Source organism: Mastigoproctus giganteus, chromosome 7, assembly GCF_048544385.1.
Source record: "Mastigoproctus giganteus isolate SK-2022 chromosome 7, ASM4854438v1, whole genome shotgun sequence".
In the NCBI taxonomy this organism is placed as follows: Eukaryota; Metazoa; Arthropoda; class Arachnida; order Uropygi; family Thelyphonidae; genus Mastigoproctus; species Mastigoproctus giganteus.
In genome coordinates, this window is record NC_143581.1 from 119,012,300 (window position 1) to 119,025,463 (window position 13,164).

General features: G+C 40.5%; 1 protein-coding gene across 1 annotated transcript in view; it reads right to left on the minus strand.

The window, feature by feature from the left end:
* The window catches only part of LOC150083166 (FERRY endosomal RAB5 effector complex subunit 3-like), a 1,535,539-nt gene that overhangs the window by 710,525 nt on the left and 811,850 nt on the right, over positions 1-13,164 (minus strand). Inside the window, exon 14 of the mRNA XM_090378412.1 lies at positions 5,955-6,062. Coding sequence (XP_090234538.1) covers positions 5,955-6,062 — 108 coding nt within the window. The remainder of the gene's footprint in view (positions 1-5,954; positions 6,063-13,164) is intronic.

Here is a 13,164-nt window from a genome sequence, read left to right on the forward strand (position 1 = left end):
CTTGGATGGACATACACAACTCCAGATACTGGAAGGCGGTACTGTAACCAGTGCACGCTACTGTACTATGGTAATCCTTCCCTATATACGTCTGTTCTGAGGTGCCATTGGCCCCGAGTTAGTGTTTATGGATGATAACGCCACACCCCATTGCACTGCAACTGTTGATATGCTTTTGGAAAGTGAGGACATTGTTCTTATAGATTGGCCTTCCTCGTCCCCCCCACTCCAAATCTAAATCCCATCGAACACATATGGGACGCTCTGGGGAGATGCCTAGCGGCATTTCCACACCCACCAGAAAATGTTTACCACTGAAGATGGTGCCGGCAGAGGAATGGATGGCATTACTGCAAGAACTTATCAACAACATTGTTCTAAGTATGGACCGGCAGTGCAAAGCGTGCATTGACATTAGGGGTGGCCATATCTCCTACTGAGGACCACCTCTTCCCTTTGTTCCATCTTTGGCAGTGATGCATCTGTAACATGGCAGCTAGTGCTATGTTGCCATTTTTGAATAAAGTCCCTCTGTACCATTTGTTTCCGTTGTTGTGTCGGTGTTGTTTCCTTCATCATTTCTGTACCTCACAAGGTTTCTTTGGTATGCTTTTCACATATCCAGGCCACTCCTATGAAAACCTGACTGGTCCTTAAATTTTGCACACCAGTGTAATATACAATCAAATTGGTCAGACAAGGTTTCCCCTTAACAGATCCATGCTGTGTCTGAAGTATAATTGCATCCTTGTCTAGATGACCCTGCATTACTTCTTTTACCAGTGACTCCATTATATTCCATGGAAGAGAAGTTAAGCTAACAGATCTGTAATTATTCGTTTCACCCTTTGATTCACCCTCTGTGAATTGGGGGTACATTCATACATTTAATATAATTATGGCAAATTTCATGTCAAATTATAGCTAAGTATAATTATTTACGGCAATAATTAATAATGGCTAAACATAATTATTTAATATAACTATGGCAAAAATTTTTTTTTTTTTTTTTTTGGTAGTTGTTGGCCCATAGGCTTCTGTGGCCATAATGCACCTCCCAAGGTTTTTGCAGTATTTTGATCCAAGCCTGAGGTGGGAATCGAACCCGCGACCTTTGGGTTGCCAGACAGGCACTTTACCCATCCGGCTAGCCCGGTCAGCAAAAATTCTTTTACCACTCTCGCTAACCAAGACTGAAAAATTTCGACTGCAACCGAAGCAGTTATATTGACCTCATAATTGCAAGAACTTTGTTAACTTCATTCAAAGTGCTTGGCTTGAGTAAATTACCAACCAAAAGTGGTAAATGTTTTCTACTGTTATCTGCATTGCACCAGAACAAAACAGTGATTCTCTGTTCACTTAATTTTCAACTATTACATAGCTATCCTTGAACAGTAAGTGTTTTGTTGGGCAGGAAATTATAAAATATATCCACCTTGTCAAGAATTAAAAATATGCTTTGCCTCATATTTTTCAAGATCATACAGAACACTGCCCATCTGCAGTCTTTTCTGTGTCAACTGATCCAGATATGTCGCAAACATTTTGTGAAACTAAGTTATTCCTATCCTTAAATCTTTGGAGTCAGCCACTCTGACGTCATTAATTTGATATTGTTGAGCCTATACAATTAGCAAAATTGGACTTAATATTGCAAATTAGATGAACATATTTGTTAGTACTACTTGAAAAGTTTTGTTTCTAGTTACATGTTTTGCACTACACATTTTTTTTTTTTTTTTCCTGTTTATTATCACTGGTACAGAGTCATGCACTTCTTTCAGTACTGTTGAAAAAGCAAGTAAACAAATTTTGTATTATTCCTTTAAAATGTCCATTTCACTTTCTTTATTCAGCCTTTCTGTAAGTTTCAGTTTAATCCAAGCTTAATTCGCTTGTTCACATTTTTTTAAATATAACTTAGTGATAAAAACATAAACAGAGAGATGAGGTTTAATATAAACAAACTTTAAATTATTTTAAAGACCCAAATCACAAAATAACATCAATTCAGCTCATTTTTAAAATTGCCCAAAAAAACAGATTATAACAAAACACTCTGAAGAACACATGGCAACAATTGCAACTGACTTTAATGAAGTTTTTTCAAAGTGTATTTATGTTGTAGCTACAATAAACTAGCTCTGTTTACATAAATGTAAATTCTAACAAGTGAGTGCTATCTTTCATGAAATGCAGAACTGAGTTGATGGTGTGAAAACAATAGGACAAATGAGCTGAGCTTTGTGTTAACCATAGAAATTTACATTATTTATTCCTCATGGGGTAAAAACATACTTTGTAATACAAATTAACTGAATTTTGTAATAAATGATCATAGAAATGTTTACATAGAAATTCCTATCCTTTTGTATGTGTATGGTATGTGTTTCATATAAACAAGAATTTTGTATAAACAAGTTTATATTAACCCTAGAACTCCCAAGCTAAAATTACCTACATCTATTCCCAAGGAGGATAGGCACTTTGTGCCTGCACATGTGTTTGGCACACTATTTTTAAAAAATGGTTATTTTTATTGTTTTTTATTTTTAATTTCATTAAAAATAACATTAAAACAAGTTGTTGCACAAAAAATTATCTTTATTTTGATTATCTGCAACATTAAAATGCAGGCATTATAATTATAAAGAAAAAAAAAAAAAAAAAGTTCTTGGCCTAATTCCAGCAAAAAAGAGTCTTCATCTGTTGTGTTTTTTCTCATTCCATTTCGGATTATTTAGGATAAAAATTGTGTAGACATTCAGCGTAGCTAAATCAACTAAGGATAAAAATAGCAATATTAGCCATTTCCTTGTTCCTCTTTTTAATGAAAATGATCACACCATTTGATCAATTGTATCTACCCTGCCTTTAGTTTCATTGTAATAGAGATTGATCATACTTTTCTTCTTTTCAGTGTCATCGGTAAAGGGAAGGGTTATTGCTTCCGTAAAGACGACTACGATGGACTGAGACAGTATTTAAATTCTATACAGTGGGACCAACTGATGATGCTACCAACAGCAAATTCAAAATGGGAAGCATTCAAAGAACTTATCTTGGAAGCTACTACGCTTTACATACCAACTAAGAAATATTGTTCAAGGTTTAGGCCAAAATGGATGTCAGATGAACTAATGAGGCATATGGCAGAGAAGAAAAATGCATGGGATACTTACAAATTAACACATGACACAGAAGCCTATGATAGATACAAGTTGATATGCAACCAAATTATAAAGGAGGTTAGGCAGGCGAAGGCAGATTACGAGAAATCCTTGGCAAGGGATGCAAAGAAAAACAGCAAAGAGTTCTTTACTTATGTAAACTCTAGAAGGAAGGGGATGAATCAGATTGGTCCACTTGATATCGATGGGTCAACTGTTAATGATCCTGCTCAGGTAGCTAACAAACTAAATGAATATTTTGCATCGACATTCACACATGAGGAGTTATTCAGCAAGGGGAATGCCAGAGGTGTATTCAACTCTAGCAGTAAGCTACAGAATCTTGCAATAACTGGGAGTAAAGTGGAGGAGAAACTGTTGAAGATAAACACAAGAAAGGCACCCGGGGTGGATGGGATCTATCCAGTTATATTAAAGGAGGCAGCAAAGGAAGCAAGCAAACCCTTAGCCATAATTATGAGAGCTTCCTTGGACTCAGGTGAGGTACCCATAGACTGGAAATGTGCAAATGTGACCCCAATTCACAAAGGAGGATCAAAGGCTGACACAAGTAATTATAGACCTGTGAGCTTAACTTCTGTTCCAGGAAAATTAATGGAGGCACTGGTTAAAGAAGCACTGCAGGATCATTTAGACAAGACTTCAGTTATAGCTCAGACACAGCATGGTTTTGTTAAGGGGAAGTCTTGCCTGACCAACTTGATTGGATACTATGATGCAGTCACAAAAGAACTGGATGCAGGGAATAACTTTGATATTATATACTTGGATCTTAGAAAGGCTTTTGATACTGTTGCACATGGAAGACTGCTACACAAATTGGAGCAGTGTGACATTGGAGGCAAATTGCTGCTATGGATAAAGGGGTGGTTGAGGGGGAGAAGACAGAGAGTGGTAATCAATGGACACTGCTCATCGTGGACTAATGTTATTAGTGGAGTCCCTCAGGGCTCAGTGTTGGGTCCATTATTGTTTTCTGTATTTATAAATGATATTGATGATGGTATATCAAGCTTAATGTCCAAGTTTGCAGATGATACAAAGGTTGGCAAGGTTGTCAAGGACACTACTGACACTATGCTGCTGCAACAGGATCTGGAAAGGTTGAGCAGATGGGCTGAGAGGTGGCAAATGAAGTTTAACATTGACAAATGTAAAGTACTACACATGGGAAACAGCAACCCCAGAGCAACGTATCAACTCTGTGGTACTACACTGACAGTGGTAGAGAATGAAAGGGACTTGGGGGTGGTTGTGCAGGCAGATATGAAGTTCTCTGAGCAGTGCAGACGGGCTGCAAGAGTAGCTCATGGAGTATTGTCAATGATATACAGGAATTTTTCCAGCAGGGATAAGGAGGTGATTATTCCATTGTATAAGGCAATGGTCAGGCCACACCTAGAGTACTGTATACAGGTCTGGAGGCCTCATTTCAAGAAGGATGTAGAGCTGCTGGAACGAGTACAGAGAAGGGCAACAAGATTAGTGAATGGAACAAAGGGGTGCTCTTACGAAGAAAGGCTTAAGTTTTGCAAATTACAGTGTCTGGAGACTAGGCACCAGCGAGGTGATCTGATAGAGGTGTATAAAGCCTTGAATGGTTTAAGCATTCTCAATGCTGATGGGATTCTTCCTCTAGCTCAGAAAAATCACCTGAGAAGGCATAAATTCAAATTGAGGAAAGACAGATGTAGGATAAACGTGCGGAAATTTGCCTTTAGCCAGTGGGTGGTTGGTTGGTGGAACAGACTTCCATCCCTTGTGGTGGAGGTTGATAGCCTAAATAAGTTTAAGGCTCAGCTGGACAGGTATTTTGAACGAACAGAGGGGTGAAGTGGAAGTGGGTTTTTTTTTTTTTTTTGGCTGATGCTGCATAAGCTTGCTTTCTTGCATCAAATGCCTCTACTAATGCTAATGCTAATGCTAAATCTGTTTTATCGTCTGCATGTTGAGTTGATAGCATAATCAAATTTTTTCAGAATTTGGTGAAGTAAATGCAAACTTTGAAGAATACAGATGGTTAGTCCATAATTTTGGTATAACTCTTCTGCTAAATCAACAGATGTGTAATAACAATGTAATGTTACATTTCGGCCACTTCCCTTGACACACTCTACAAGGCATTTCACAATTTCTTTTGGACCATGCTGTTCACAGCTTCACTCATCTTTTCCTGCATACATTTCCATTTTAAAAACATAAGTTTTTACATCTGTAAGCATGCGTATGAGCTTCCATAGTTACCAGGTTTTTCTTTTAGAAAAACTTTGAAGGGGCAACTTCCTCTGTATATTGACAGCATTTAGTCAATTGTTGTGTGGAAACCAGGTGTATAATATTTTGTAAATAAGCTATTCATATGTTCAAAAACGTCACGTAATGAGTAATGTCTAATCCCAAGGGGATTAGACATTACTCTTTTTTTTTTTACTTTTTGCTCCTTCCCTGGGGCAAAAATTTCCTGCCATAAAATATGTACCTGTTTTTCTTAAAAAAAGTAAGTTTATTTTAACACAATTATAGTACAATGAAATACATTCCTTAAATGACAATTACACTTGCTTTAGAGATTTTTCAATGAAAACTTTAGGAGATACAGGAAGAATTAAAAACCGTGGGCCCACCTTGGGAGCTCTAGGGTTAACAAGATCCTACTGCATAAGCAATAATAATAATAGAGAAATTGAAGAATATAATGAAGAAAACTGAAATCTTCAGATTCGCGTATACAAGGTAATTATAGAGAAAATAATCACTTACCCATATATAATGCCACCAATCAACATTGCATATTTTGGACCTATATAAGCAATAAATGCAGGGGCTACCCAGTTGAAAACTGAAAATGCAGCATAGATGACAGCCAAACTACAAATGAAAAAAAAAAAAAAAAAATTTTTTAAAGAAAATTTATTAATTTTGTTTATATTTAACATATCTTTTTCTTTGCCAGAATTTATATATTTTCTAGAATGAAAAAAAAAAGGGAAAAAAAAATGACAAAAACTCATGAGCCAAAACATTATGACCACAACCTAACAACATGTTGGGCTGCCTTTCACCACAATAACCTTCACATGGCATGGAATTGACTACACTAGATTGCATAAGATGTCTTCAAGTATCCTGGACCAGATGGACAGAAGGATGTCCCACTTTAGCAATGGAGCGAGGCAGTGCAACTGGCAAATGATGCATTCCACCGCATTCTACAAAAGTTCAATGGAATTGATGTTGGGAGTATTTGGCAGCCAAGAGAACACACAAAATACTTGAATATGATCCTTGAATCCTTCCTGCACAATGTGACATTATTACTGTTATCGTTGCTCCTATATTATTTCTCCCTGATTGGGGGATTCCACTCTGTGACGGGTACTACTAACAAGTACACAGGGTGGTTGTAATGTCTGGTGTTACTGTTGGTCGAGGAACTCTCTGACTATCCTACAGGTGTTCAGGATTGTGACTTTCTGGAGTTCCTTGTAGGTGTTCTCTGGGAGACCTATTCCTGCTAGGCTGCTATGTAGGATCTTTGGCACCATACCGGTGGTCAACACAATGATCAGCATGGTCGTTACTTCTTGCATATTCCACATATCCTTGACCTCATGTCTCAGGTTCGTGTACTTCCTAATTTTTTCCTCATGGGTTTTCTGGACATTGCTAGTGTTGGGCACCGCTGTGTCAATCAGGTAGGTAGCCTTTTCCATCTTGTCCACAAGGGTTATTTCCAGTCTGTTGTGCGGGATGGTGTTATCCGTTATTATGGCACAGTCCTAGTACAGCTTGTGGGTTGGGGTCTCTAGTACTGCCTGGGGTTCATATTTATAGTATGGTACACTTTCTATGGTCAACTGGTATTTCCTGTTGTTATTATTAGTATTAGTATTATTAGTGGGTTTTCTTGAATTCTAGGGTTCGCCCCATTCGGCTGGAGATGTAGTGCTGGAATATATCCATGGACTGGAGATGTAGTGCTGGAACATATGAAGGTGTGATGTTTTGTTGTGCTGGGTAGCTGGAGTCAGCCAATTTAGCAACCAGGGGGCAACAAACAAGAGTCTGATTGCCCCATATCTCATCTCTAGCTGCACAGATGCAGATTCATCTTTTAGCTCCTGTTAGGCATCCCCAGAACTGGGAAAGCCCGTGAAAAGATAGGAAAGGAGAGTGGAAGTATAGCAGGGTGAAGATGGAGAAGGAGAGACGGAGGAGAATATACTAATAGAAAGATGGAGATGATTAGGCAGGCAAAGACATTATGAGATATCTCGGGCAAAGGATGCAAAGAAAAACAGCAAAGAGTTCTTTACTTATCTAAACTCTAGAAGGAAGGGGATGAATCACATAGGTCCACTGGATATCGATGGTTCAACTGCTGATGATCCTGCTCAGGTAGCTAACAAACTAAATGAATATTTTGCATCTACACTCACACATTAGGAGTTATTCAGGGAGGTGAATGCCAGAGGTGCATTAAACTCTGGCAGTAAGCTAGATAATCTTGTAATAACTGAGAGTTGTTATATTGATGGAGGAGAAATTGTTGAAGCTGAACATAAGAAAGGCACCTGAGGTGGATGGAATCTATCCAGTTATATTAAAGGAGGCAGCAAAGAAAGTAAGTAAACCCTTAACCATAATTATGAGAGCTTCCTTGGACTCAGGGGAGGCACCCGTGGACTGGAGATGTGCAAATGTGACCCCAATCCACAAAGGAGGATCAAAGGGAGACACAGGTAATTACAGACCTGCTAGTTTAAACTTCTGTTCCAGAGAAATTAATGGAGGCACTGGTTAAAGAAGCATTGCAGGATCACCTAGACAAGACTTCAGTTATAGCTTGGACACAACATGGGTTTATTAAGGGGAAGTCTTTTCTGACAAATCTGATTGGAAACTATGAAGCAGTCACAAAGGAAGTGGAGGCAAAGAATAATTTTGATATCATATAGTTGGATTTTAGAAAGGCTTTTGATGCTGTTCCATACGGAAGACTGCTGCACAAATTGGAGCAGTGTGGCACTGCAGGCTATGGATAAAGGGATGGTTGAGTGGGAGAAGACAGAGAGTGGTAATCAATGGACACTGCTCTTAGTGGACTAATGTTATTAGTGGAGTCCCTCAGGTTTAAGTGTTGGGTCCATTGTTGTTTTCTGTTCACTAATGATATAGATGATGGTATATCAGGCTTAATGTCCAAGTTTACAGATGATATGAAGATTTGCAGGGTTGTTAATGGCAGTATGCTGCTGCAACAGGATCTAGAAAAGTTGAGAGATGGCAACTGAAGTTTAACATTGGATTTTAGAAAGGCTTTTGATGCTGTTCCATACGGAAGACTGCTGCACAAATTGGTGATGATCCTGCTCAGGTAACTAACAAACTAAATGAATATTTTGCATCTACACTCACACATTAGGAGTTATTCAGGGAGGTGAATGCCAGAGGTGCATTAAACTCTGGCAGTAAGCTTGCTTTCTTGCATCATGTGCTAATGCTAATGATAGAGGCATCCCCATAGAAGTAGGAAGGAGGAGTTGTTAAAGTGATAGAGTAGAGCACTGCACAGTAGGTCCAGGAATCCCACCCCTCAATAGGGGTCAGCAGTGAAGATCTCACCCCAAGGTGGGGGGTCAGCAGCATAAATTCCACCGCTCAGTAAGGGTCAGCAGTGAAGATCTCACCCCCAGGTGGGAGTCAGCAGCATAAATGCCACCCCTCAGTAGGGGTCAGTAGGCAGCAAATATTCTGCCCAAAGGGTTTGTTAAGAGGAAGTTTGTGAAGGGGTGGGTGTCAGCAGCATATACTCCACCTATGGGTGGAGGTCAGCAGCGAAGATCCCACCCCCAGGTGGGGGACCAGCAGATAAGATCACACACCTCAGTAGGATCAGCAGCAAAGATCCCACGCCTCGGTGGGGGTTAGCAGGCAGTGAAGATCCCACCCCTAGATGAGGGTCAGCAGCATAGATTCTGCACTCAGGCATTGGTCAGCACAGAGGATCCCATCCTCGGATGATCAGGGTCTGCAGTGTTTTCTGCCAAGGTGTGGTTCTCTAGGCCAAGTGAAGTGTCGATCGCTGGATATCACTATGAATGAAGTTAGGTAAGTCACAGTCGAAGGATTGGTCCCATATATGTGTCTGGTCAATCTGATCTTGTTAGAGTTTACATGTCAGGATGTCGTTGGCGCTGTTCTTGAGTAATAGTTGCCCTACACTTGAAGAGGGTATTAGCATACCTACAAAAGGCTGCACAGTTAGCCTGAGTTGCAATTAATTCCGATGTGTCGTCTTGGGTGAAGCAGCTAGTCTCAATTTCAAGTTGTCTGGATGTCCACGTACAGGTGACAATCATACATCAGGTGACTCCAAGATTCCCTATTTCCGTAGGTGCAATCTGGGGTGTCTGTGAAGCCCATGCTGTGGAGTTTTCCATTGAAGCTACCATGGGCCATTAACAAGAATAGGGCATGGAGCCCTGGAGTGAACCATTCGGTGTGGTTTTTGCTGTTCTCAGCTACTTCTGGTAAGAATTTACGGGTGATTGCAACATGCTGTGTGTTGTTCCATTTCTCCTGCCATCCGGAGACTAACAGCATTCTTATTCTATTCAGATCTTGTTTAGCAGGAATGGTGAGGTCTATCTGGATGTTATGAACATTGTCCTGTGTGTTCCTTTTACAGAAAAACTTTATCTGGTGATAAACACCAGATAAAGTTTCTTTGCAAAAGGAACATACAGGACAACTACATGGGGCAATGTCTCTTATTTCAAAGAGTTCAGTGTCACATGGATAAATGGTCACCTTGTGGGGGAAAACCTTGTTTGAAACAACGCTGCCATAGGATCAGGTGGAGGAAGTGTGTTCAATGGGAATGGGGGAACCCAGTAATGTCCATTGAAAACACCTCACAAACCATGATACTACTGCCACCAGCCTGTTTTCATCCAACGGTGCAATCTAATTGCCTACAAATACACGCCCATCTATCAACAGCTGGAATCTTCATTCATCAATCCAGGTGACTTTTCCAGTTGACCAATGTCCAGGAACAGTCCTGTGTCACCCACTGTAGGAAGAGGTGTTGATGACAGTTCATCAACACGGGCAATGAACAGATTGCCTACTCTGCAGGCCTCTCAAGAGTATCCATGGGTGATGTACTCGGAAATGTTTCTCAATGCTATGATTGGTCTGCCATTAATTCAGGAATCATGAGCCAGTGGTTGGCCTGGACAGCATGTGCCAACCAATGTTCATCTTGACTGTCAACCAATAGTGATGGTCTCCTCATCCTGGCAACCTAGCTGGTTGTGTCCATCTTCAGACCATTCCCACCACACCTTCATTATGGACCTCGAAAAACTGACAATGCCTGTGGCTGCTGAGATAGTAGTAGTAGTAGTAGTGCCATGTGATGCAAGAAAGCAAGTGTATGAGCTTATGCAGCATCAGTCAAAAAAAAAAAAAAAAAAATCACACCATTCCCTCAAAATGCCTGTCCAGTTCCTCCTTAAATTTATTTAATCTAGCAACTTCCACAACGACAGATGGAAGTTTGTTCCAGCAATTAACCACTCACTGGCTAAAGGCAAATTTCCACACATCTGTCTTTTCTTAATTTGAATTTATGCCCCCTTAGGTTCTTAATCTGAACAAGTGGAAGGATCCCATCAGAATTCACCGAGCTCAACCCATTCAAGGCCTTATACACCTCAATCAGATCACTGCACAGGTGCTTAGTCTCCAGCCACTGCAATTTGCAGAACTTAAGCCTCTCTTGGTAAGAGGATCCCTTAATTCCCCTCACCAATATTGTTGCCCTTCTCTGTACACGCTCAAGCAAATCTATATCCTTCCTAAAATGAGGCCTCCAGACCTGTACGCAGTACTCAAGGCGTAGCCTGACCATTGCTTTATACAGAGGGACAATCACCTCCTTTCCCTGCTAGCAAAATTCCTATATATCATTGACAAAACCCCATGACCTGCCCTGGCAGCCTGTCTGCATTGCTCAGAAAACTTCATATCTGACTGCACAATTACTCCCAGGTCTTTTTCATTTTCTACCACCTTAAGTGTAGTACCACACAGTTGGTACGTTTCCCTGGGGTTACTTCTACCCATATGCAGTACTTTGCATTTGTCAAGGTTAAACTTCAGTTGCCACTTCTTAGCCCATCTGCCCAAATTATCTAGATCCTGTTGCAGTAGCACACTGCCATTACTGTCATTAACAGTAATGGCAGTGTGCTAACACTGCCAACCTTTGTATCATCTGCAAACTTCGACACTAAGACTGATATACCTTCATCAATATCATTGATAAATATAAAAAACAACAGAGGACCCAACACCGAACGCTGTGGGACTCCACTAATAACATTAGTCCACGAAGAGTTACACCCATTAATTACCACCTTCTGTCTTCTCCCACTCAACCATCCTTTTATCCATTGTAGCAACTTACCCTGAATACCATTCTGCTCCAATTTGTACAATAGTCTTCCATGCACAACAGCGTCAAAAGCTTTCCAGAAATCCAAATATATGATATCAAAATTATTATTTGCATCCAGTTCCTTTGTAACCACATCATAATACTATCAAATCATAATATCCTATCAAATTTGTCAGACAAGACTTTCCCTTAACAAACCCATGCTGTGTCTGAATTATTGCTACAGGCTTGTCTAGATGACCCTGCAATGCATCTTTAACCAGTAATAACTGAGAGTAAAGTGGAGGAGAAACTGTTGAAGATAAACACAAGAAAGGCACCTGGGGTGGATGGGATCTATCCAGTTATATTAAAGGAGGCAGCAGAGGAAGTAAGTAAACCCTTAGCCATAATTATGAGAGCTTCCTGGGACTCAGGGAAGGTACCCGCAGACTGGAGATGTGCAAATGTGACCCCAATTCACAAAGGAGGATCAAAGGCTGACACAAGCAATTATAGACCTGTGAGTTTAACTTCTGTTCCAGGAAAATTAATGGAGGCACTAGTTAAAGAGGCATTGCAGGATCATTTAGACAAGACTTCAGTTATAGCTCGGACACAGCATGGTTTTGTTAAGGGGAAGTCTTGCCTGACCAATTTGATTGGATACTATGATGCGGTCACAAAGGAACTGGATGCAGGGAATAACTTTGATATTATATACTTGGATCTTAGAAAGGCTTTTGATACTGTTGCACATGGAAGACTGCTGCACAAATTGGAGCAGTGTGACATTGGAGGCAAATTGCTGCTGTGGATAAAGGGGTGGCTGATGGGGAGAAGACAAAGAGTGGTAATCAATGGACACTGCTCGTCGTGGACTAATGTTATTAGTGGAGTCCCTCAGGGCTCGATCTGGAAAGGTTGAGCAGATGGGCTGAGAGGTGGCAAATGAAGTTTAACATTGACAAATGTAAAGTACTACACATGGGAAACAGCAACCCCAGAGCAACGTATCAACTCTGTGATACTACACTGACAGTGGTAGAGAATGAAAGGGACCTGGGGGTGGTTGTGCAGGCAGATATGAAGTTCTCTGAGCAGTGCAGACGGGCAGCAAGAGTAGCTCATGGTGTATTGTCAATGAGATATAGGAATTTTTCTAGCAGGGATAAGGAGGTGATTATTCCCTTGTATAAGGCAATAGTCAGGCCACACCTAGAGTATTGTATACAGGTCTGGAGGCCTCATTTCAAGAAGGATGTAGAGCTGCTGGAACGAGTACAGAGAAGGGCAACAAGATTAGTGAATGGAACAAAGGGGTGCTCTTACGAAGAAAGGCTTAAGTTTTGCAAATTAGTGTCTGGAGACTAGGCACCAGCGAGGTGATCTGATAGAGGTGTATAAAGCATTGAATGGCTCGAGCGTGCTCAATGCTGATGGGATTCTTCCTCTCGCTCAGAATAATCACCTAAGAGGGCATAAATTCAAATTGAGGAAAGACAGATATAGGATAGACGT